This window comes from Paroedura picta, chromosome 11 (assembly GCF_049243985.1).
Source record: "Paroedura picta isolate Pp20150507F chromosome 11, Ppicta_v3.0, whole genome shotgun sequence".
Classification (NCBI taxonomy): Eukaryota; Metazoa; Chordata; class Lepidosauria; order Squamata; family Gekkonidae; genus Paroedura; species Paroedura picta.
Window position 1 is genome coordinate 46,601,260 of NC_135379.1, and position 25,708 is coordinate 46,626,967.

Consider the following 25,708-nt stretch of genomic DNA (forward strand, 5'->3'; position numbering starts at 1 on the left):
CCTAACTCCTCCCAGACAGCTCTTAGCCTTTTATTTAATCCGCTCCGCAGGAGCGGTTTAAAGATGGTGTAGTCCTAAACTGAATTACAGCAGACTAGATCCATTGACTTAAGTGGACATAGAAGTAGATAACTCTGTTTAGGACCACATGGTTAAAGTAAGGGATAAAAGACTGATATGTTTTTAAAAGGGCATTTCCCCTCTTATCTCAATATGCTCTTTTTCTCCCCAGATGACATTGGCCTGAAGTTCCTGAGCTACCTTTTAGATTTGTACGGCTCAAATCCATCTACATTTCCATACCTTAATCCCAACAGCCAAGATAAGAATGGAAATACAGTAATGCACATTATTTTTCAGAAAGGTGTGACAAAGCAGGTTAAGACAATGCTTGGCTTGCTAGCAAAGTTTGATATTAATTTTAATTTAAAAAACATGCTGGGGAGAGATGCACGCTACAAGAAGAAAAAGAGTGATCCAGTGCTTATAGCATGGAATGTAGCCATGGCTGAGAAGAAGAAATGCCGGCACAATGGAGTGGCACAGGTAGGTCAAGTAGCAAAGTCGACTGCAGCCTGCAGCAAATCCCAGCCCAAGATCACAAACCATTCATCATCTGCACCAGTATCAAAAATATCACATGGAAAATTGCCATTGGATAGAGAATCCAAACAAGATGTTGATGGCCCTGATTGGGAAGAGGCAGAAGATGCTGGTGCGAAAAGTTTGTCATGTGGAGATGGTGGCAAGCCATTGACACTACGAGAATGTCTTGGGCAAGAAATTGCAAATTTAATCCAGAAATTGGCAATGGTCGAAGTCTTGGTAAAAAGTTGTTTGGTGACTTCTGAAGCACTAAAGCTACCCACCATCACGATCAGAGATGGAAAAGGTGAGCATCACAGCTTTCAGCAGGAGAGGTTGGCTTCTAATGTTTTCATCGACAGTGGACAGCCAGTGGGGAAGGCCAACGATGAGCTTAATAACTCACAAGAAGAAGAGGAAGAAGCCACTGAAGATGATCAGCAGATTCCAGAGATTGAAGCAAAGGCTCAAGACTTTGATAACATGACATGGGAAATCGAGTGCACATCTGAAATGTTGAAGAAGTTGGGGAGCAAGGGCACCCCTCATTACATCAAGAAGAAAATAATCCTTGTAATCCAACAACTAGGAAATGGAGAATGGACACAGGGTCTGCAGAAACGGCTGAAGCATCTGAACACGGATATTCAACTCTATGAAGCAAAGTTGGACAAAGGGGCAAGGATGCTCTGGGAGCTTGCAATAGACTTTTCTCCTCGTTGCAGTGAGAATGCAGAAACGATCATCGAGCACGAGCATTCCTTTCATTCCACCGAAAAGACAGGGAGGATTTACACCGAAATGATTCGGATATGGGACATCGTACTAGATCACTGCAAACTTGACCAGGCTATAAAAGTCATATGTAGTGCATACAAGCGTGGGCTTTCTTGCATCCTACGGAAAAAACTGAAAGGTATGAACACAGCTCTCATTTCATCTCACTTGAATACACAAAAGCGCATCCCTCGGATTTATGTTGAAGACACCAAGGCTGAAAAGTCAAAAGATCGTGACCTGCCTGAATATTTTCCCCCAGCTAGCGCAGTCGAAACCGAATACAATATAATGAAATTTCATAGCTTCAGTACAAATATGGCGCTGAACATCATAAATGATATGACTTCTACCGTTGAATACCCGTTCAGAGTTGGTGAATTGGAGTATGCAGTCATTGATTTGAATCCCAGGCCATTGGAGCCAATCATCTTAATTGGACGGAGTGGAACAGGGAAGACTACTTGTTGCTTATATAGGCTTTGGAAGAAATTTCACTCCTACTGGGAGAAAGTAGAATGTGCAGGAGGTCCATTGTTGGTCCGCCAGATGTGGCGCAGGCTAAAATTTGATATGCAGTTGGGCAATGCAGCAGTTGAGAAGGACGATCACAATGAAATCCCAGATGACTGCAACTCTGATTCGGCTGGACTGGAAACAACTGAAAGTACGGATGATGAGCAACAACCAGAGGAAGATGACCAAGATTCTTCAGGGGAAAATGACCCAGAAATAACTTCAGTGTATGATTGTGGAGGAGAAGATGGACAAGCTATGAAAGAATCTGAAAAACTGGAACATTTGCATCAGGTCTTTATTACCAAAAATCATGTTCTTTGCCAAGAAGTTCAGAGGAACTTTACAGAGCTGAGTAAATCTTCCAAGGCAACTAGTCATTTCAGGCCACTTGAGCCCCATGTTTACAGACTTCAGGATGTTAAAAATGAACATTTTCCCCTCTTCCTCACATCAACCCAATGGTTACTCTTACTCGATGCTTCAATGCCAGACCCCTTCTTCCACAGGAATGAAGATGGAAGTCTGAAACGCACCATTCCTGGCTGGTCCAGTAAAGAAGATTTTCTTATCTCAAATTGGCAAGAGGAGGAGGAGGATGTTGATGTAGAAGCAGATTATGATGAGGATGAAAAGGCTGCAGAAGTTAATGCTAAAGAGCAAGATCCTCGAATCTATGTGACATATGGTGTATTTGCTAATGAAATCTGGCCTAAAATGGTAAAAGGCAAATGTCCTTATAACCCAGCATTGGTTTGGAAAGAAATAAAATCTTTTTTGAAGGGATCTATTGAAGCGTTGAGCAGCCCCCAGGGCATACTGACAGAAGAAGAGTACAAAAAACTTGGCCGGAAGAGGTCTCCAAATTTCAAAGAGGATAGAAGTGAAATTTATCAACTTTTCTGTGTTTACCAGCAAATAAAATCGCGAAGAGGTTATTTTGATGAGGAAGATCTCTTGTACAACTTGTCTCAAAGGCTGATGGGGCTTGATGACCTACCGTGGTGCATCCATGAACTTTATGGGGATGAAATTCAGGATTTCACTCAGGCAGAGCTGGTGTTACTAATGAAATGCATTGATGACCCAAATGCAATGTTTCTGACTGGGGATACAGCCCAGAGCATCATGAAAGGCGTTGCTTTTCGTTTCAGCGACTTGAGATCCCTTTTCCATTATGCCAGCAAGAACTCCACCGTCAAGAGACAGCACGTTGTACGTAAACCAAAAAGGATATATCAACTTTATCAGAACTACAGATCTCATTCAGGTACTGAAATTTTATATTTGCTGTTATGCATGTGCCAGAACCGAAGGCTGGGAAAAAAAGGTTATTTGTATTCTGCGAGGCAAAAATTCTGTAATCAAATTGAACGACCAAGAATGAACTTTTGGGAGCACGATGTCTGCATTCCTCTATAACAGTGAACTGAGATGAAATTGAGATGTGCCAATGTTTGGAATGAACGCAGTTTATTTGCATGTACGCCATTCCTCCCCGTCCCTTACCGCTCCATCTAGGACTTGATTGAGAAATTTGCCTTTCAGTCAAGTTCCAGTTGATTGTGGCATCCAAAAGCAAGCATTTGCAAAGGCTTAAAAAAAAAAACCCGTTTGTGGGTAATGAACGCATTACAACATTAAAATGAATTCATGCAAGCACCTAATTGGAATGTCTTGGCTAATGGCAGCCTGATCAATCAGTTGGTTTCGATCAGGCTGCGCGCTTAGGAGAGGAGAGCGTGCAAGCACAGCAAACAAGTTGTATTCATGTCTGACATCAGCAAACCAGTTGTGCTTGTGCTCCCGTTTCATCCCAGTTTGTCATGACTAATGAGGCCATTCTCAACTTTTTAAGTCGGGTAGTCAAACTGTGGCCCTCCAGATGTCCATGGACTACAATTCCCATGACCTCCCATGAGCGAACGCTGGCAGGGGCTCATGGGAATTGTAGTCCATGGACATCTGGAGGGCCGCAGTTTGACTACCCCTGTTTTAAGTAATATATTTTACCGAGGTTGAGCATTATACGTTTTCTTCAACTGGCGCCTTGGTCTTAATATAATTCTGCAGTTTTGTCCTGGGTCTCAGTGGTAGGAAACATTAATGCTTTATATTACTCAACCTTGAAATTTTATTGTAAGCATTATTGTAAAACGGTTAAAACTAGTAGTAGGGTTGGGTGCTTCGGCACCCGAAGCGGCCGTTCACTCCTGACGCAGCCAGCGCTGCGCAGCGTGTGGGGAGGGGAGGTGCGGGCGCACTGACGCCTGCGCCTCCCCTCCCCCCCCTGCGGCGCTCGCTGTGTCGGGAGTGAACGGCTGCTTCGGGCGCCAAAGCACCCAACCCAAACCAGTACCCTTCCCTCACCTTCTTAAATGCCCTCCACCAAGCTAACTGGACTGGGGATGGTCTAAAATGGGGGGGGGACCAACAAGAAGGAGGGAGGCCTATATACATTTCCGACAGCTATGGCCTCAACCATAGGCCTGGCGGAAGAGTGCTGTCGTTCAGGCCCTGTGGAATTTCAGCAGCTCCAACAGGGCCTGGATTTCAACTGGCAACTCAGCCCATTAGTAGGTTGAGGCCAGGCAAATGGTTTTAGAATGGGTGAGTTCTCATTGCCTCCCTTCTGCATCTATTCGGCTGTTGTGGCAGCATTGGCTGGCAGTGCCAGTTTAGGTGGATGGGTTGTGTCTGCTTCTGGGTATCTCTGCTCATGGGAAAATACATGAGTTTCCTTTTCCCTTAGAGATCAGAAATTGCTTTGCATCCCTGTTGGGGAGAAAACCAGTATAAACATATAAATAAGAATGGACCAGAGCCTCTTGTGGCGCAGAGTGGTAAAGCAGCCATCTGAAAGCTTTGCCCATAAGGCTGGGAGTTCAATCCCAGCAGCCGGCTCAAGGTTGACTCAGCCTTCCATCCTTCCGAGGTCGGTAAAATGAGTACCCAGCTTGCTGGGGGGTAAACGGTCATGACTGGGGAAGGCACTGGCAAACCACCCCGTATAGAGTCTGCCATGAAAACGCTAGAGGGTGTCACCCCAAGGGTCAGACATGACTCGGTGCTTGCACAGGGGATACCTTTACCTTTACCTTTAAGAATGGACCAAGGGCTAGCCATATTGGCCCCTTCTGTCTTTATCACATCTGCATCAACAAAACAGAAAGGGTTGTTTGCTATGGTAACCATTTTAAATCAGACATCTGCTAACTTCTGAAGATTAATGTTATTTTTATTTCGCCATGTCCTGCCTCGGAGACGGAGTTAATCGGTCAGTGTCACCCCCTTGTCTTTGCAGGGATTCTTCACTTGGCCTCAGGAGTTGTTGATTTGCTTCAGTATTATTTCCCTGAATCTTTTGATCGTCTTCCTAGGGACCTGGGTCTCTTTGATGGGCCTAAGCCCACTGTTTTGGAATCTTGTAGCGTTAGCGATTTGGCAATTCTTCTGAGAGGCAACAAAAGGAAAACACAGCCAATAGAATTTGGAGCACATCAGGTATGCTTGACTGAGTGTGTGATATTCTGTGGTTAGTTCGTGTGTGCAATGAAATTCTGTGTCAGAGTTCAGTGTTCTGATGGATCATGTTGAAGGACTTTCCATCCATTATATGGGCCTTCCTCGTGTCTCCCGTTCCTGCTGCAGACCTCAATAATCCCTCAAATGCTGGTCCTGGAAGATGGAAATGTCCCCCAGTGACAGGACAATGTGAGAGCTGGAGGTGTGCAATGGGATGGAGAAATGAACAATATTTTTTTCTCTGGGATCCAAGCTATTATTGCTACTACTATAAGCTACAGTGAGCAGTCTTTTTCCACCACAAGTATTTGTTTTGGACCTTTTTTGAAAAGTTGCCTTGTTTATGAAATTGGGGATTCCAGTGAATGCCTCAATGCCTGTGTGGTGAATTCCCGCCCCCCATTTTTAATCTGTGAGTTATGTTCAATTTATGGGGTTCCTTTTAAAAGACTGCTATTCCGTTAAATAGGTTCCACAGACATGGGAGGTGTTTTTTGAATCTGTGAGGAAGGAGGGTGGCAGTTGGAAGCCAGGGTCTGTGAGGAAAGGTTAGCTCTGTCTTGAGTGAGGGGAAAACCAGTTAAACTTCCAGGACTGAGGAGGAAAAGGGAAAGAAAGGGTGCAAGAGCCAGGTTCAAGGGAGAACAGGCTGATTTCCTTTCTCTGAGGCAAAGGTGACAGTTGTTACTCTGCCTGTTCATGTTACCCCTTTTTATTCCAGATGTGGTTGTTTTGTTTTGTTGTTTGTGTGTGGGTATTTGGGGCTTTTTTGCCTAGTGCTTTTGTTTCCAAAGGAAAAAATAAATAAAAATAATTAAACAACCATTTATATTGTCTCTGGAGTTGGTAAGGCTCCTACTGGTTAAAGAAAAAGGCATCTTACCAATGGAAGCAACCAGGGAACAACATGACAAGGGCCAAGGGTGGCAACCAGTGGACTGAACTCGCCCCAGTTCACTCTAACTTAAAAGACTGCTTCAGAAGCAAAAATGATGGTCCCCTAGGCCTTTCATTCTGACTGAAGTTGGTAAACAGTGGGCAGGATCTCGATGACATTTCCCAGTAGCAAAGTAGAACTTTCCTGCTTCCTCCTCCCTGCAGTTCACTGAGAGCCAGCTTGGTGTAGGGGTTAGGAGTGCAGACTTCTAATCTGGTGAGCAGGGTGTGATTCCCCACTACCCCACATGCAACCAGCTGGGTGACTTCGGGCTCGCCAAAGCACTGATAAAGCTGTTATGACTGAGCAGTAATATCAAGGTTCTCTCAGCCTCACCTCCCACACAGGGTGACTGTTGTCGGGAGAGGAAAGGGAAGAGGATTTTAAGCTGCTTTGAGACTCCGTCAGGTAGAGAAAAGCAGCATATAAGAACTAACTCTTCTTCTGATCTGCACAAAATACTGCTCCTGGGGGGGGGGGGGAAGAAGGCAGTCTGGAGGAATGACAAGAAGGGGAGGGTTTGCAGCAGGAATGGGTGGTTGGTGGAAATTGCCAATTTAGTTTGAATCCAACCTGTGTACCTGGAAATCCAGAGGACATGGATCTTCTTGATGAAGCACAAGTCCATGCCCCATGTACAAGACTTCATTGGTCATTGTTACTATGGTCATGGCTGACTTCAGCTTCGTGCATTTGCTTGCATGTTATTTCTCCACGGTTGACATTAAAATTATATTATTTAATATCTAAGTTCTAAAGCGGTTACTCATCGGGGAGGCATCATGCTTTGATGAGCATCATGCTTTGATGATAAAGAGTTAACCTCTGTTTCCTTGTAGGTTATATTGGTAGCAAATGACATGGCAAAGGAAAGGATTCCTGAGGAACTTAATTTGGCTCTTGTGCTGACCATTTATGAAGCGAAAGGCTTAGAATTTGATGATGTGCTCCTTTACAACTTTTTCACAGATTCAGAGGTATGAAAAATGCTTTGCTAACTACTTTAGTAGAATTTATACATGCCCTCCTGAATAAGGACATGGTCTGCAAGTGGTTGTGTCAGACAGAAATGCGGAGGGAACCTTGCATGGATAGCTCTGTGACCAGCTGCTTTTGGTTTTCCTTACTTGTATTGAAACAATTTTGTAATAATGGTGCATCTTAATGATTTTTTACTTTTATCTGTTGAATTGAGATATGCAGTTTCTCTCAGGCTTACAATCTGACTGGCATGTTGGAAATCATCTATCACTGGCAGTCTTCAAGCAAAGTTTGGATACACACTTTTCTTGGATGCTTTAGGATGCTTAGGGCTGATCCTGCGTTGGCCTGTATGGCCCCTTCCAACTCTATGATTCTATGATTCTAAATTAAGAGGGAATTTGACCACAGGCCAGACTGGCTAGGGAATGTCATGTTTTTTTGCTTGCTTAGTTCTCTGGGGGAATTTGTTTGGTAAGTACCTTAGATGAAGTGTGCCTTTGGTCTGCTTTGGGAACGTGCATTGTCTGGATCGTGTAGGGACCAGGTTGACAGAAAAATCTGCATCAGGGTGCCGGCAGGCTGGGAGTGGCAGCCTATAAGTATAATTCATAAATAATAAATAAATAAAATAAAATCCCTAGCCAGATCTGGCCTCAAAGGCAAAAACAGCCCTGGAAAGGACCCTGCCCCCCTTCCCATTACTCACTGTGGAATATTGTGGTTGCCAAGCAACAACTACTGAGGGAATTTGTTGCTTAAAGCTACAGGTGCTTCTTTTGGGTTTTGGGTTTTTTTTTAAACCCTCCTTGTGTGGTGTGCTGTGGTTTTGAGTTATAAGATTTCACATTTTTCTGCAAACCTGTAGTCCTTTTCAGGTTTGTAGGAAGATCTGTGTTGACAGTCACCGTTCTAGTCACTGGAGTTAAGTATCTTCAGACCTGGCTGACTTCCCTGTGTTAGTATATAGTATATCCATACTATCTGTTGTTATTTGTATTATTATCCTGCTGTATAATTTCTTCACTGTTTAATATGTCATGTTAATATTTATGCATGGTTTCAGCTTTGTTTCTGATCTGTGCTTGGTTTCAGATTTTTAGTATCCTAATTGTTTTATGTTGCTTATTGGATGGATCAACCTTGTTGGCTTACGTGGTGTGATCTACCTTGAGTGTCAGTGAGAAAGGGGGACTATAAATTACATGGCTACTAATAATGTAGAGGGTAGGATGAATAAAGCTCCTGAGGGACTGAAAGCTACTGGTTGATATGGCTTCAGGTTTTCACAGTGCTGTCTAATGTTAGCTTGTCTTAGCATATAAGAGCTGTGGGTTACATCTATCTATCTAGGGCATTTTACAGTTGACCTATATTTCCCCCCTGGTATTTTAGGCTTACAAAGAATGGAAAATAGTTTCCTATTTCACTCCTTCGTGTCATTTCCCTGAAGAAAACAAGCTAATCATTGAAACACCCTTGGAAACAGACACTGATAGTCAAGGCAAGACTCAGGTTCTGAATACAGAAATGTACAAGGTGATTATTTTTAATCAAAGTTCTCTATTGCCCTTCATGTGACTAGATCAGCTGGGGGGGATTGTTCTGCAGCTCCTGTTCAGTCAAATGATACAGGTCGTAAAAAGTAAATAGGAAGTATTTGGTGAAGTGAGGCTAAAAAGCTTCTAAGATGAGTGGGAGGGGGAAATCCCTTGGAGACAATAACATTGAGTGGATGAGATAGTAATAGTCTTTTTCTTTTTGAAGAAGCACTTTGTACAGGCACTTTGGGGCAGGTGCTTTCTGAAGTTCTATGGAGGTAATGGGGCCAATCAGTACAACCTTATACTTGAATATCAGTACCTTTTTAACCCCTTACCATCCCTCCCTGCTTACAGTTATCTCAAAGTACAAGGGGTCTCATTTTGGATACTGGATGAAGCTTTATTTTGCACCTGTCACCCCCTTAAAATAGGTGTGGGTGTTAAACTGGTGTGTAATAACAAAGCTGTGTAATAACAAAGATTTTTCTTGCCATATCACAGCTCTCAGAATCTATAGCAGTAGAGCGTGGGATTCTTTCCTGGTCAGCTTGAGTTAAACGGGTTAACGGGTATTCTAAATATGTACACTGCACGTCATTTAGATACGTCTGTCTTTAGGTGAGATAATGATTAAAGGAATACAAAAAAGAGAGAGCTAAGTTAAACCAAAATAAGGTCATTTTTAAATTGGACTTTGATTTGGATTTGGGCCAATTTTCAAAGAAGGCAAGATGGGGGAGGGGGGTCCATATGCCTGGCCCAAGGGCATTCCTTCTTTTGCAGGAGCCTTGCTTTTGTATTACACTTTCTCAAACTGCTGTATTCCTAGATGCTTAACGGAGAGCTAAAGCAATTATATACAGCTATTACAAGAGCCCGGGTCAATCTGTGGATATTTGATGAAAACTGTGACAGGCGTGCACCAGCATTTCAGTATTTCATCAAGCGGGAATTTGTTCAGGTTGTCAAAACGGATGAAAATAAAGGTACGCTTGGTGTAAGATTTCTTTACAGGCAGATCCGGAATTGTGACTTGATTTTTGACCTGCAGATATCGAGGTGACGAGTTAACAAGGCCGCTTTGGGTAATTTTTGCTTGAGAGTGAGATGCTCAAGTAACTGACAGTACAATCCAAAACAGAGTTACCCACTTCTAATTCTGTTGGAAGGGAGTAACTCTGCTTAGCATCATGCTGTGAGTTTCTCAGTGCCAACATTTACGAATATCCCTGTTGTTGTTTTTTGGGTGGGCTAAAGTGGCACGCTTTCTCCATTCTTGGTCAGCAGCTAACCACCAGAGGGACATTTTGAGAAAGGAGTAGTGGCAAGCCTAGCATCCCACTCTGGACACCCCCCCCCCCCACTGTCAGTGTTCTCACCCGAAAGCAATCAAACTTCTATTTCGGAAATTTTTTTCATTCTCAAGCAAAGACATCCAGCAGGAAGCATGGGCAGAACTAAAGGTACAAGCAAGGAGGCACATATATAAAACACAGGCACCTTCCCATGGGAAGGTGATGACTCGGGTTTCAAAGACAGACCAAACATTCCTACAATCTGGGAGCAAAACACAGCTAGGTGAGGGAGTCTAAGGGAGGGGGAGGGATGGGATCGCACAGCTTTGTTACGGGAAGCTACAGCCATAAAACACAAGCTAGAGAATTCAGCCTTGAGGTGCGAATAGAGACAGGAACTGGAAAACATCACAGGTCAGGCAGCTTCAGATATCAATCACAGAAATCAATTACAAACCATATGGCAGAATAACCAGGATTCTGACGCCCACACTCCCAGCGGCTGTCAGCAAATCCTGTTCCAGCTACTGCAACCTCTTCCTCACCTCTTTTTATCCTTGTCTTTGTCACTCCACTTTCCAGTCACTGTCGGCTAATGCAGGGATAGTCAACCTGTGATCCTCCAGATGCTCATGGACTACAATTCCCATGACCTGCCAGCAAATGCTGGCAGGGGCTCATGGGAATTGTAGTTCATGGACATCTGGAGGACCACAGATTGACTATCCCTGCCCTAACGTACACTCTGATATCACCTATCTTAAGTAAACCCATGCAACAATGAGTGTTTGGAGGCTTTCTGAAAGATATCAGATGTACGTATTCTTCTGGTTGCTTCAGCACAAACAGTAGTTATAGGTGGTGGGTGCGAGAGCTCAGCTCAGCTCAGGTAATGCTGAACAGAGAATAGAGAAGACAGGGATGACAGCATTTTATCTTAGCTGTGAATCTCCAGGGCACAGGTTGCATTGCTTAATCACAAACTGAAGCAATAGGTACGAGAATCAATAGTGCATTTAAATCTGGGCTGCTTATGTCTTGCTTAGAGCCTGGAATCCAATCTCTGTAGCATAGAAATCATTTTAGGACATGGTTTGGAAGATTCCGCACTTCAGGTTTTAGTTACAAACCCCTGCTTATAAATGTACTAGAGGGTTTTTTTGTCAGTTTGTGAAATAATGTATACATTTGAGGAAAGAGGGACCCTTAGAATCAAATGGAAGCCCTTCCAATACTGTATTATGCAGGAAACGTCTGATATTAACTTGAACCTCTCAGTCTGTAATTGAAGCTTATGTTGTGTCAACCTGGTTAGCCAGCCTGAGAGATAACTACTAGTTTAGAAGACTATGTCTTGTACTCGTTCACAGATATTTGAGATAGTATAATTACTCTGTGTTTTATATTACAAAATTCACTTGACTAACTTTTCTGATTGTGCACGTCACATGTGAAGTTTTCTAATTCTTTCTTTTGATTCCAGACTTGGATGATAGTATGTTTGTTAAAGCATCAACTCCAGAAGAGTGGATTGCGCAAGGAGAATATTATGCTAAACACCAGTGTTGGAAGGTAAATTCGCAGATTTGCTTTAAAAAGAAGGAAGGAAGAAGGTGTTCAGATTCAACTTTTCAGGAGGCCCTTACTGTACTGAACTCCTTCCCCTACTGCCAAATTTCATTATTCATATTTTCAGTTCTGTTGACCTAGTTGTTCATTCTTAAAGCAAATATCTACCAAAAAGTGTGATTTTTATATATTTAAAAATACTTTAATGTGTTGTAGAATTATACAAAGTTAAAGTTGATGATGAAGAAACCGAAATTGCTAAGTTTTCTATTCCTTGGATCCACCATCAACCAAAAGGAAGATGACAACCAAAAAAAGAGATAGAAACTAGGCAAGGCAGCCACGAAGGAGCTAGAAAAGATTCTTAAGTGCAGGGACAGGTCACTGGCATGCAAGATCAAGATAACTCATATTTCCCATTAATGTATTTGGGTACAAAAATTTAACAATGAAGTAAACTGATGACAGGAAGAAAGTTGGTTTATTTGAAATGTGGTGTTGGAGGATAATTTTACAAAGACCGTGGACTACAACACCCCCCTCCAGTAAATGGATTCTAGATCAAATCAAGCTTAAACTCTAGAAGCTACAATGACTCAACTGAGACTGTTGTCCTTTGGTCACTTCATGAGAAGGCACGAGTTAGTGGAAAAGACAATAATGCTAGGAAAAGTTGAAGGAAGCAGGAAAAGAGGAAAGCCCAACATGACTCAATCAAGGAAGTAACCTGAGGGTTTTTCCTCTCCTCACAATAAATATCTTTTTTTTCCATTTAGCTGCACTGGTGGAAGAGGAATGAGGCAGCAGGCTCCCAGCCTAGGCCACAGAAGTAGTTAGCAGTATTTATTGTTAAAATCAGCAACCAGGACAGTTAAACAGCAAACAGTTAACAATATTGCCACAATATAGTCAAGATCCCATAAAAGACAATGATATGAAAAGGGAACATGCGAATGCATTTCTAAATACCAGAAACCCTATATATCAAATTAACCTAATTTGATGGAATACAAGATAACTACTTCTCCAATGAAGCATGGTTAGACTTTGCTACAGAGCGAAATTTAGCAACCTTCTTTGTAATCTGATGGCTTTGATCTGGCAGAGAAGATTTTTTTGTCTTCCCTGGGAATTTTCCTGCAGCTAAATGCTTCACTTTCCCAGAGTTAGAAGAGGCATTTGGGAAGAGCTAATTGTGCAGGAGATCCACACTCTTATGTGGCCTCTTGCCGCTGTATTTCTCATGTGTTTCTCCGGTGAGCTTTTTAAGCCGCAGTGGGTGGGCTTGGCCTTTGGTTATTGGCTTTTATGAAGCTTGTAGCCTTTGATAAAAGTGCACAGGTTTTTTTGGGAAAGCTACGGGGTTGAAGCCTGTAGGCCCTGCTGATTTTGCTGTATTTAAAATGTCGTTTTCCCCTTGTAGTACAACACAAATGCTTATTTTTTTTTCATTGTCATTGTTACAGTGTCAGCCTCCGAAATGCGACCAGCAGGTAGATCAATGATTGTGGAAAAAAATCCCACAACCATAGGAAGAAAAAAACCCCAAAACCTTGCCTCACATTTTGGTATATCAGAATATAATTAAATTGGCATAGTTTCAGAAGTTGGATTCCTCATTGTTTTTTTCCCCCCATTGTTTTTAACCCAGTAATCCAATTAACCATCTACTACATAATATCCTTGCCTTAGTTTGGATTTACTTCTTGCACAGTTGAAACTTTTGGACTGTTCTTGTACTAGACCAGGGGTAGTCAAACTGCGGCCCTCCAGATGTCCATGGACTACAATTCCCAGGAGCCCCTGCCAGCATTCGCTGGCAGGGGCTCCTGGGAATTGTAGTCCATGGACATCTGGAGGGCCGCAGTTTGACTACCCCTGTACTAGACGATGGATGTTTTAAATTTTCCACTGGGTTGCGTAGTCACATTGGGTTGGATCCAGAGACGCCTTCCCACATGCAGGACGTGCATGTCACTGCTGGCAGCGTTGCTTTACACCTAGCACTGTGTCGCAGAGTGAGAAAAGTGACATTTCAGTTCAAAAGTCAAGAATTTGCTTGCTATGAATGCACACAGCCTTTGGCTCAAAATGGAAGCACGAGGACTGCCAGAAAATCTACTAATGACAGCATTGTATGAATTCCTACACAAGTGCTAGTGGCTGTGCACAGTTCTTTGAATCCAACCCGTAACTTCTTGGTATTTTTGTGCATGTACCCTAACTTTGTAGCATATTTTGTGGTGTGTTTTTTTCAAAATGTGAAGACATTCATGAGTTTTACTGTAGCTGAATTTATTGTGTATGGCCATAGACCATAACTTTATTATAACAATAGAAAACATTAGCAGGATAAAATAAATGCAACATAAAACAAAGATACCAAAGAAATTCTTTAAAATTTTCTTGTAATAAAACAATGTAAATGAAACCAACAAGAAACCCATGGTATAATGAAGCCGATATATAGGCTGTGTACTTGTTTATAAAACTTTTGTTTTCTTGGCTTGTAGCTTCTTAGCAGCCAGAGTAGAGTGCTACTTATTAGGTACAAAGGAATTATTTTTATAATTATTTATTCAAATTATATTTGTCTCTCCCCCCCCCCCCCCGTTTCTCTCAAGACTCAGGGCAAGTTACATCAAACTGCATGACTCGATAAAAAAATACAAAGTACAAAAGAAGCCTAGAATAAATAATTAAAATCTTAATCAAAACAGTTCTGCCTAGCGTTGGTTAACAGAGAGTTTTTCAAGAACTGAGAAGGTAGAAGGAAAAGTCCCTGGGATCTTATCTAGAAAGTTCTTGAAAACAGCAGGAACATGAGTTTTACAGATACTGCTTTACTAACTGGCAGGAGTTATATGCAAATGTCAGTTCATTAAATATATATAAGTTAATAATACAAAGAAGTTTTGCATATCATTAAAGAAAAATACCTGGACAAAATGAGACCAATAAGTGACTTATTTGAATTTAAGACTTGGCATGACTGAAGTCTGCGAGCTGATCAGGAAACAATATGTCCCAGTATCTATAACAGTTATTTTCACTTGTAGAAATCAAGAGGTAAAATTTGTATGGGAATGAGAGGAGACTTATCACCAGCTAAGACCTGTTGTTTGGGGCTTAGAAACAGTGGGGTAAGAAAGCTAGCAACCCTATCTTGCTTGCGATGTGCTGCTTTAATTATTGGCTACTTCAGGATTTCAGGGCCCTGAATAAAAGTGGTCTCATTTCAGGTGGCTGCTAAGTGCTACCAAAAGGGGGGAGCCATTGAGAAAGAAAAACTGGCTTTGGCCCATGATGCTGTGCTTAAAGTGCAGTCAAAGAAATGCAGCCCCAAGTAAGTGATTGTCTTTTTAAAAAACATACTGTCTGGTTTTATATAAGAACTCGTATGTAGCCACTGGAAATACTAGATGTGGACGTGATTGATTTTAAATCTCCTTATAGCATCCTAGAGTTGGAAGGGGCACACAGACCATCTAGTTCAACCACCTTCTCGATGCAGGTTCAACCTAAAGCATCCATGATGTGTCCAGCCGTTGCTTACAAACCACCAGTGAGGGGGAGCTCGCCACCTCCTTAGGCAGCCAATTCCACTGCTGAACTACTCTCTGAAATTTCCATCCCTGATATCTAGCCGATACCATTCTGCACATAGTTTAAACCCATTACTGCGGGTCATATCCTCTGTTGCCAATAGGAACCACTCCCTGATCTCTAAGTGACCTTTCAAATACTTAAAGAGAGCAATCATGTCCCCTCTCACAAGATGTATCTGTCCCTGGGAAGGTCCACCTCATTTCTGCAGTCATTCCCAGATGGAATCTCCTGCCCTCCTGTAGGACGTGGTCTATTACCGCTGATACAGAACCCCTCAAAAGCCTTCTCCTGTCTTTTGAATAAAAACTCTTGCTCGTCCCAAGATGGCAGAGATGAGGGAAAGAGCAGCAGTAGTTCCTGCTTACCAAATCATAAAGTGCCTTTGCACTGGGAAAAACTGCAAAAGAAGTGTGTTTATTCAAAAACAGGCCTCAGATGGGTAGCAAACAGGAAGCCCTGTGAGCTTGTAGGTCTGCCAGGAAGGGACAGAAGTACTCATCAGTCTCTGAAGAGTGTGTGAATGAGGCAGCAGATAAAAAGCTGGGGTCCACCAGAGCACTACCACAATTGGAAGGACTCCTGTCCTGGAGGCCTGACTTCTTTGACTCCAGTCCTATATGATCCCCTGAAAAGCAACTTCTGGGGGATTTGGGCTGCAAGAGGCATGGGGAATTGGAAAGTCAGGTGAGATGAGAGGCATTTGGCCTCCCTCGGTTCCCCCCCTTCCCCCCCTCGCCCCCCACATTCTCTCTTGTCTCTTGTTCTCCCCTGCCTCGTGGTTATTACCTCAGCTGCTATTGAGATATGGATGTAAATATAGTTGGTATTCCCAGCATACAGATGTCTTGAGATGTGATGTGTTCCTTGGGTTCAGCACTTGGTGTGCTGTTGTGACCAGACTGGAACCTCGTATCCTAGTGTGCTGCCCCTCCCCTGCCAGTGGCCGGTTGTCTGGCCTTTTGCTTTTCCGGGGCATTTATTGCCTTCTGATCTGAGAAGAACCAGGTGCAATTTGAAACCAGCAACCAGCAGCATTTGAAACTGCCTTGCAAATGCAGGCTTTTAAAAGACTTGAACATCATGTGCTCAGCACTTTTCCTTACCCCTACATCCCTTTTTATACTTAAAAAAAATTGTAACATAGCCTGAGGAAGAATTATAAAGAACTCAAACACTTAGACATCATTATGTGTCACCCGCTAGTACATGGATTTATTATTATTATCCTGGATTTTTCTGTTGGGTTGATATGGCTGTAAGCCACTTCTCTCTCTCTCTCTCTCTGGGCCTTACATGAGCTCTTTTATTACAAAATTAAACATGTGGCCATTGACATCCACTAGTAATCTGTGTATAGAATCTGTGCATAGGTGTTAATTTACACATGCCAAAGTACCGGTATCTTTTAATCACACCTGCCTTTCCTTTCCCTGGCCAGATAGCACCCAGTCAAGTCTGGGAGCTAGAGAGACTCACCTGACCTGTAAGTTGCTCTCCAGGGATTGTTAATGAGATGAAAAGAAAAACTTTGCTTCCTCCCTTCTCCCACCAACCAGACCACAGCCTACAGATTTTCCAATTTGGCAACAAATCTGAGCTTCAGTTGTGCTTATGAATTGCTCAGTCTGCAGTACATTACAATTTGGCAGACAGAAATTATCAAGAGGTTGCTCTTTGCTTCTCTTCTTTGTTGATTTGGGAAACTCCAGTAAGGAGTTAATTCAGGAAAGATGATGGCAAAATTAAGCGATGGTTAGCATCTCTAACGTGGCCTTGATCCAATTAATACATCACTGTCCCATCTGAAACCACTGCAACAAGTGAGTCATGACTGGCTAACTTTAGCTCGCTAACTTCAGCCAATATGTGTAGCTGAACACTTAAGGTGCAATGTAATTTCTCTGTTCTTTACCCAATAAATTTGTCTGACTGCTGTCCTTAAGACATCTATTTTAACCAGCTAATAAATTAGGATGAGTAGTGGGGAAAATTTCCCTTCCATCAGCTGACAACCTGAGTAATTTTTTTGTGTTTGCGCATATGAGTTACCTTCTGTTTTATTAATAGAGACAAACAAATGGAATACATGGATCTGGCAAAAACCTATCTGGAATGTGGCGAACCAAACCTGGCTCTCAAATGCCTGATTCATGCCAAAGAGTACCAGCTCTGTGCCCAGCTCTGTGAAAAGCTAGGAAGGGTGAATACAGCCTCTTTCTTCTGTGTTTTAAAAACAGTGGTAGTCTTACAGCCCTGAGATGGTAGCATGGATGAGTTTTCAAACGTTTTCCTACTGTATGGAAGGTAGATTTTTAATACCGCATAGAATAAGAAATCAAGTTTGTTACGTTTTGCTCTTATGACTATTCATGGAAGTGAGAAAATAGTATCTGGAAAGTTTCTACCTGTATGTTTTACCTCACAGCTGCTCTGCTCTCTTTGTTGTGTGGCCAGTTTTTGTTCATTTACTTGTGGCCGTCAGACAGATAATGTCCACCAGATGCCCCAGGAACATTGTGATATTGGAATGAGTATGAAGCATTATATGTTAATGCAGTAAGAAATGCCCACGGGGTCCTAAGCCAAGTTACACCTTCCTGACATTCTGCAGCTCAACCCAACACACTTGTTATTCCATAGTTAATTATATAGTTAAGGCAGTTAAGGTGGACCATAGTCTGGAGCCATCTAACCATAGCTTTGCTGAAGTTTTGTAGTCTGGCCCTGGCCAGTGTCTGCATGGGAGGCTCATTTGGGAACTGTCTGGGTGCAGCCCTAAGGCCCATGGAAGAAAAGTGACATATAAAGAAAATGAAGTGTCTTCCCCAAGGCTTTTTAACGGGGGTGACTGTCCACAAACAATTCAGCCAAGTAAGGCTGGTTAACACACACACACTCAAGTCTGTTGTGTGAACTCCCATACACTGAATGCAGAGATGAGTGTGTGAATTAATGGAGTTGATGCATACAGGGTAGGATCCGGTAGTTCCCTTCTGCTAGCGGTAGGGTGATGCTATAGGTGAGCAAGCTTTCCTTGTCTGATGAAGAAACCCCCCAAGTTCCTTAGTGGAAAGAAGTCATGGGATCCAGGCTGATATTCAGTGTAGCTAGTGTGGAAAGCTCAACCTGTGGTCTTAGGGCGATGGCACCTTCGAAGAGGCAAGAGGCCCATCCGTTCATGTGTCAACCAACAGTTAGTGCCTTCTTTGTTTTCTTTCTGCTGGTGTCAATCATTTTGAGGGGTACAGCCATCCGTATATCTACTCATCCAAACCCACTGAAGGGAGGTTGCAGTGGCCAAGCAACTGGCCGGAAGGTCGATGGGAAGGAGGAGATTGAGTCGGCAGGAGTGGGGTGGGGAAACAATAGGGGCAAGACAGCAGCAGTGCTCAGAATCATCATTCTGGGGGTGCCTGGGGCATGATCCCTTCATACTTTCTGATCCTGGCCTCTGTCCACCCACCATCCTGTCTTGTTGGGAGAAGGACAGGCTTTCCATTTCATTCTTCCCCTCTCTGCATCAGTAGGCGATTGTTGCATCCACAAGCTTGGTGCAGAAGAGAAAGGATGTACTTTCTGTTTCAGTCTTCAGACTGAAGGCGGGGCAGGATGGGGGGCTGACAGGTTGACAGGAGAGTTGGAGTGCAGAGTGAGGCAATGGAGAGGGGAGAGATGGGAGCCTGCAGGGGGTGTGAAAGAGACCAACAGAAAGTAGTGTCCAGGCAGTGGCGGGAGGGATGGGAGCAAAGTAGAGAAGAGATTGGGGAGGGGGGGGGGCTGATGGAATCCCTGCTTGTAATGTGCCATTGTTGTGCAGGTGAAGGATGCAGCATATTTCTATAAGAGAGGCCAGTGCTACAAAGATGCCTTCAGGTGTTTCGAACAGATTCAAGAATTTGATCTTGCGCTTAAAATGTGTTGCTGTGAAGATCTGTATGAAGAGGCAGCGAAATGTGCGGAAAGGTGTGTGTTGGAAGAATGTGCTTTAAATAGCCCTTGCAAATTTGAAAACTGTTATTGGGTTGAAACGTATGTGACACTGATATAGCATATCTGATAACCTGGCAAGAAAGCTAATACCATGTTTCAGAGGATATTTTAGTGCATTTTGCAGAGGCACAATACAAAACTAGATGTGCTTTAAAAAAAGAAAGAAAAAAGAACACCCAATGCTTTTGTTTTTAAACCAGTTTTGCAAAATCACACATGCAAATTATATGTCTTGGGCACGAAATGTTGCCTCCCACTCTTACCGTGTAGATGATTATAAAAAGCCAAAGTTAATTTACTCAGCTCTCAAAAATATTAGTCACGCCAGGTGTGTGTGCATATAAGCAAGGGGGGGCAGCTATTTCTAAGGCTGAAGGTTGCCTATCAGGGACAATTCAGTGCTCACTTTACCATTGACATTCCCAGAGGTGCAAGAAGTAGGTTACTCTGTTCATTTAAAAAGCAAGAAATGGGTGTGTGAGAGGAGGTATTTAATATTGTGTAGCAACGCAAGTCTGTGTTGTCTTCACAGGATGTTGAATTTTAAATATGGATATGCATAAGTTATGTATGCATATCTGAACATTTTACATTCACTCCCTGTGCCCCTGTCACCCACCCCGCCATTTGTCTTGGTATAGGTTGGGGAACTGATTTGTGAGTTGATTGAATAAATGGGGACGCTTCTGTACGTATGATGCAGTTTTCAGCTCACTGTATCAAAGTGACTGTTGCTATTTTGTCACTTGCTCTACCAGGTGACAAATTGCCAATGAGGTTCCTGCTTTGTTTTTAAAGTATAACATTACAGAGCGGCAGGAAGCAAGAGAGCAGCCTTTAGGCCTCATGTATATGGAAATATGAATGCTTTAAACTGGATAAATACAATGAAAGGACTTAATTCCCATTTAAAATTCCGTTGTCTTACACTCAAAAGGTTGGATTTGTCCCATCCCCCCACTTTTTAAAAAGTTCTAACACTTGAGGTGGCTGTTTTGCTGGAGCATTCAAAAGCATCATAGCCGTGCAGTGCCGTCCAAAGCAGATTTGCGTTCTTCTTGAGTTCATTGACGCAAGATGTGGTTCATCTTAGGATTGCATTGTAAACGCTTGAGTCCATTGACTTCTAAATCACATTTGACGTTTGTCTTTAATGATCTGAAACGTCTACACAAAATGATATAAATAGCGGGTGTCTGTTTAGATTGTTACTGGAACTATTTTTATCGTATAACTCATGCTTAATTGACGACTGTTGTCATTAAGAGTTGAGTGATTTTCTTTTACCGTCGCGTTATTTTGTAAATGTTGACGGCTGGTCTAAGACCGTAACCATAGAACTGATTGATTGACATTTGTGTTTATTCCCCCTCCCCAGATATGAGAAAATGCTAGGGAAAAAAGGACAGCTGGCTTCAAAACTTTCATACACAGCGAGCCAGTTTTATCTGGAAGCTGCCGCCAAGTACCTGCATGCAAACAGGATCAATGAGATGATGGCGGCGCTATCCCACCTTGACACCGAAGACCAGCTTGTGTTCCTGAAAGATCACAAGTACTTCTCTGAAGCTGCCGACCTGCTGAAGAGGGAGGGCCGAGATGAAGAGGCCGCAAAGCTGATGAAACAACATGGCTTTGTGTTGGAAGCGGCTGACCTCACTAACCAGAAAGATTTCAGAGCGTCATGTTTGCTCGCTGCCGCCCGGCTTAGCATCATGGGTGTTCATAAGCTGCAGAACGTAAAAGAGATCTTGGAAGAAGCTTTGGAGCTGTGCAAACAAGAGAACCAAAAAGCTGGCCGCGCCGAGGCACTGTATCTGATGGGAACCAAAGAGAAGGACTTCTATATGCTGAAGGAGGCCTTCCACAGGTTTTTGAAAGTGAACCACTATGCTGGTGCTGTCGAAGCACTGTTTGGAGCAACTCAATGTGACGAAAAAAGTGAGAATATCTTGCGATTAGTGGCCTCGTGTGGTATAGGGACAATTCTGAGTCTGGTCAAAGCTTTCCAGAAAGCAGACACAAATGCGGAAAAAGAAATGGTGAAGTCATGTTTTGATTACTTTGGGATTGCACCGATAGATAGGAAACTTTGCCAGGTGTCCCAGAATGAAGCTGGATGCCTTCTAGAGTTTTTGTCTGAGCATTCCACCACCAGAGAGAAGAAAACCAGCAGCCAGTTAGTTGTAACCCTGGAGGAAATAAAATCTGCTCTGAAAAAACATTTCTTTAATAGGCTTGTTGCCATTACTCATAATTTATTGAAGCAGAATTTCCCCAATATTTGCAGGAAGTTCATTGCCGGCTTGAAGTGTGAAGATGAAAACTGTGAAGACTTCCACAGCCCTCTATCGCGTCGCGAGATTAAATCTATATTTCAGTGCAAAAAATATTTGGCTGCAGTAAATGGTCTGCTGCTGAAAGCAAAGCAGGTGTTCCCAAAAGACGTATTCCCAATGGAACCTAACCCTATAGATGAAATTCTGACCGCTGATAAATATGCCCTGTGTAAATCCCTCATAGAGGCCTTCTTTCCGAAACATTTCCATTTGCGAATGGCGTCTGAAAACCCCGTGGCGTGCAAAGAGATCCTAAGCCTACGCTGCGACAGAACCTTCGATCCTTGCAGAATGGTGCTGAGGGAATACATCACATGGGAGTTTAAAAACGAGACTGCCCAAAACAGAAGGGAATCCACTGATCTGTGGATGAGGGTGATGCAGGTGTTTGCCTTGACTTCCAGCTACCCTGAAGAGTTTGAGAGGCTTGCTTGTAGAGAGGAAGATGAGTATACCCGAGAATTAAAGTTGCTCGCAGACAGGGGAAGAGTAAGACTGAAAGGTATAGAGGGCAGGTACGGCATGCTGATGCCGGACAAATATGCGGAAAGCACTGAGAGCACCTACTTGTGCTTCATTCGGCTCTTGCAGTATTCTATGGACCAGCTGTACGTTCACAGAAATGTTGAGGAATGCCGATGGCTGTTCTACCGCTTCATGAATGTCCTGGTTGTGAAATGCATCGATCCTTTGATTCCAAGCATAAGGAACACAGTGACTTTGCTGGAATTTCAGTTTGTCTTGGGTTGCGCCGTCCTGATGCGCCTCTGCAAAAACATGACCCTCTGCCTTCCCAAGAGTTACATTTCTCTCTTCCACTACTGGGATTTTTTATTCAGGGGAGAGTATAACAAAGACTTCACATATTCTGTGATACAAGACTACAAGCCAGAAGACACAAAGAAAGCCATAAAAGATTTTAAAAAGCATCTGATATATTTGGCGAAAGTTCTGTGTGGCTACGAAGACTTCAGTGTCCTCGTGGATGCTTTCAGTGACCCGGATTATCTCACATCGGGGGAAGCTGAGCGTACGGTGGTGCTTTGCTTAGTGATGTTGATCAATGCCGACCAGGTGCTCAGTTGGGAATCCAAAATGATTTTAGCCAAACACTTTCCCAGCATCAAGAAAGGCCTGCTAGAAGTGAAAAAGAACTCCCCTTCCAAAGTGCCTGAAAGATTACTAAGGATTGTGGGCCTGATGAGCACAGTGTCTGAGGTTAAAGAAGTAGTAGAAGCCCTAAAGGAGCTCTTGTTTCTCCGCGATGAAGAATTTTTAGCCGACTGTTGTTGGAGGTGGGATCCTAAAGGAGCAAGGGGAACCTGGCACGAGGATAACAGGGGGTTGAGAGGCATCTATTACGAGGTTGCAGACTTGGACAGATTTGCATGCCACAATCAGGAAGATGGCGTTGAAGAGCTGGAGACGGACTTTGAAAGGGACGTCTGGGTTGAAGAGAGGAAGGACCCCTTGGCTAGCATAGCATCCATAAGGCAGCAGAAGCAGCAGCAGAAAGCCTCAGCCAAGCGGAAGCTGCGATGCCTCTTCCTGTTTGTTCGCTGTTGCATTCGATGGAAAAGTGTTTCCAGCTCAAAGCCAGAGTCCTTGGAAATGGCACTGGGAGTCTTTAAAAAAGCAGATATTGACCCAACGCAGTGTGATCTGTGTGGCGTGAAGTTTCTCCAAAGCCCTGGTGATTTCATCGCTCAGAAGGATGATTCTGAGAAGGAACCTGCCGAAGTGGCAAGGCCAACAGAGAGCGATTGGGGAGAGAACGTGGAAAGAAACCAAAGTATTACTGCTCGTGAAACTTTTGAGAGTCACAAAATCCTTGAAGAGCATAAAAATAAATACGCTTCTTATCAAAGATACTTAGATTTTTTCAATAAGAAGGTGGATCCAGTCATACGTGCAGGAAGAGTTGTGGTAGAAAGCATTGAAGATATGACATGCATCAGAAGCCACTTTGCAGCCACAAAACGGTCTAAACAAAGCAAAATACAAGACGCTATTAAAAAGATTTCAGATACAGTGGAAGACATCTACAAGAGGAAAGCCTGGTCTGACGGTAAGTCCTTTTTGACTCTTTGTGGGTCCTACCTTGGCAGTCAAGAAGGTTCTTTGCAAATAAGAAATGCCAGGGCTAAAACGAACGTCCCTCAAAATTATATGAAGAGACACCCTCCTCAGAGCCCTCACCAGGTAGATGTGATTTATTTTTAATCAGATAGGATCCCATTATAGCAACAGGTTACTTCTTTGAATCAGGTTTTAGAACCAGTGTCAAATAATCTCCTAAAACTCTGCAACCATCCCATGCATACACACACAGGACTTTTTCTGTAATACTAGTTTGGTTCTCCTATCCCCTTTCCTGCTATTAACATCCACTGTGTGATCTCCTGATTAATCTCTTCCTGTATGTTCAAAATAGGCTGAATCATACTTCATTGTTCCTATTCCAACCACGATTCTAACTCATGGCAACCATTGTTGTTCTGTTCCAGCTGAAGAGACTATGTCCAAGTTGGCTACGAATTTATCTGCTAACCTAGACGATGCACGTGAATGGCTGAAGAAAACAGAGACCACCCTACTACAGGAGGAAGGTACATTGCTTATTCTATGAAGATCCAAATATCACAGTTTGCCATGCCATTTTATGTATGGGGTGGGGGAAAGGAGTCTGTTGCTTAGAAGAGGGACTGTTCGGTAGCTTGTAAGCATATTCCTGTATGGTTGGCAAATATGTGTGTCGTTTCCTTTCCTGAATGGTCCTTTCCTTTTTCTTTGCAGAGTTTGACCATGACAAAGACTTGGACAATGAAGTGGAAGGAGAGTGTTTAACCTTTGAAGAACTGCACTCGAAAAAACGAAAAAACAAAAAACGACGCAGAAAATAATTTTTTTTAAATGCTGACCTTTTCCGGCCCTGATTTGGGCTCTCTTTTATTTACATTTGGGGGGGAAAGAGCATTGAAATGTATGAACCACAAAGTTAAATGTGGCAAGACTTTAAAACTTTTTTCCCCTCTGTAACTGGGATAGAAGGTTTACAACCAGTTTAATAGTGATCATGGCCAGATTTTAAGTGTGCCCCGAGAGGCTGAATTTCAGATGCAATCTGTTCCACAGGAAAATAGTATTTGGAATTACATGTTTGGCATAGAACTAAATCTCAGCTGGACACCTAAAGCAATAGGGAAGAAGGTGCTGTTTGAAGCCATTAAAGTATCAGGAAGGGAGATGTTTAAACCCTACCCAGTTTGTCATACTTCACTGCCCACCACCAAAAACCTAGGGCCCCTCCTCATCTCCTTCAGATCATGCCCTTCCACAACCAGGTTTTTGGACTGTTGTGTACAGTGATTGGTTAATTCTGTCCTTAGAAGCCAAGACAGAGAGGAGGAAAAAAATCACTGCCACCTTTTCTACTCTTCATTTTCCACTGTTTAATTCCATTGTTCATCTGTCAGCCTAAGAACATCCTCAACAGGACTATTCTTCAAGTTTGGTTGAATTCAAAATGTGCAGGAATTTCAGAAAACAGCGTAACACAAACAAAAAGCTTCCTGTCTCAGCCGAAGCTCTGTTTTGCCCCTCTCCCTGCCTTTTAAAAAGAAATACGTATTAATTCTTTACAAGATGTTTAAAAAAAAGTATATTTTTTCAGGGAGTCATTGTGGTTTATATACATTTTAAATTTGAATGATAGTCAAAAACAATAGATTTTTTTCATTAGATTATTTTATAAAGAAAATAAAGGAAGAACATTGTTTCAGTTGTGACCTGTCTTTTTGACCATTCAGTGGAAGAGTAAAATATTTCAAGATTGGTGACCTATGTAACAGTGATACTCTTTTACAACACAACTGCAGACTGATGGTTTTCAAACTTTCTAAAGCAGGGGTAGTCAAACTGCGGGCCTCCAGATGTCCATGGACTACAATTCCCATGAGCCCCTGCCAGCGTTCGCTGTATCCAAAGCAAGGAGCTACCTTGAAATGCTTCTGCTTTTGAGGTCCTACATTGCAATGTAAC

General features: G+C 42.8%; 1 protein-coding gene across 2 annotated transcripts in view; it reads left to right on the forward strand.

Annotated features, from left to right (window-relative positions):
- Nucleotides 1–25,448, forward strand: part of TRANK1 (tetratricopeptide repeat and ankyrin repeat containing 1) — a 50,679-nt gene extending 25,231 nt beyond the window's left edge. For both annotated transcript variants that reach the window (XM_077304044.1, XM_077304045.1), the window contains 12 exons: nucleotides 233–3,148; nucleotides 5,183–5,382; nucleotides 7,180–7,317; nucleotides 8,717–8,860; nucleotides 9,695–9,851; nucleotides 11,644–11,732; nucleotides 14,972–15,075; nucleotides 17,406–17,538; nucleotides 19,156–19,301; nucleotides 20,707–23,735; nucleotides 24,175–24,276; nucleotides 24,464–25,448. In XM_077304044.1, coding sequence (XP_077160159.1) covers nucleotides 233–3,148; nucleotides 5,183–5,382; nucleotides 7,180–7,317; nucleotides 8,717–8,860; nucleotides 9,695–9,851; nucleotides 11,644–11,732; nucleotides 14,972–15,075; nucleotides 17,406–17,538; nucleotides 19,156–19,301; nucleotides 20,707–23,735; nucleotides 24,175–24,276; nucleotides 24,464–24,570 — 7,265 coding nt within the window. In that variant the 3' untranslated portion in view covers nucleotides 24,571–25,448. The remainder of the gene's footprint in view (nucleotides 1–232; nucleotides 3,149–5,182; nucleotides 5,383–7,179; nucleotides 7,318–8,716; nucleotides 8,861–9,694; nucleotides 9,852–11,643; nucleotides 11,733–14,971; nucleotides 15,076–17,405; nucleotides 17,539–19,155; nucleotides 19,302–20,706; nucleotides 23,736–24,174; nucleotides 24,277–24,463) is intronic.
- Nucleotides 25,449–25,708: the final 260 nt, after the last annotated feature.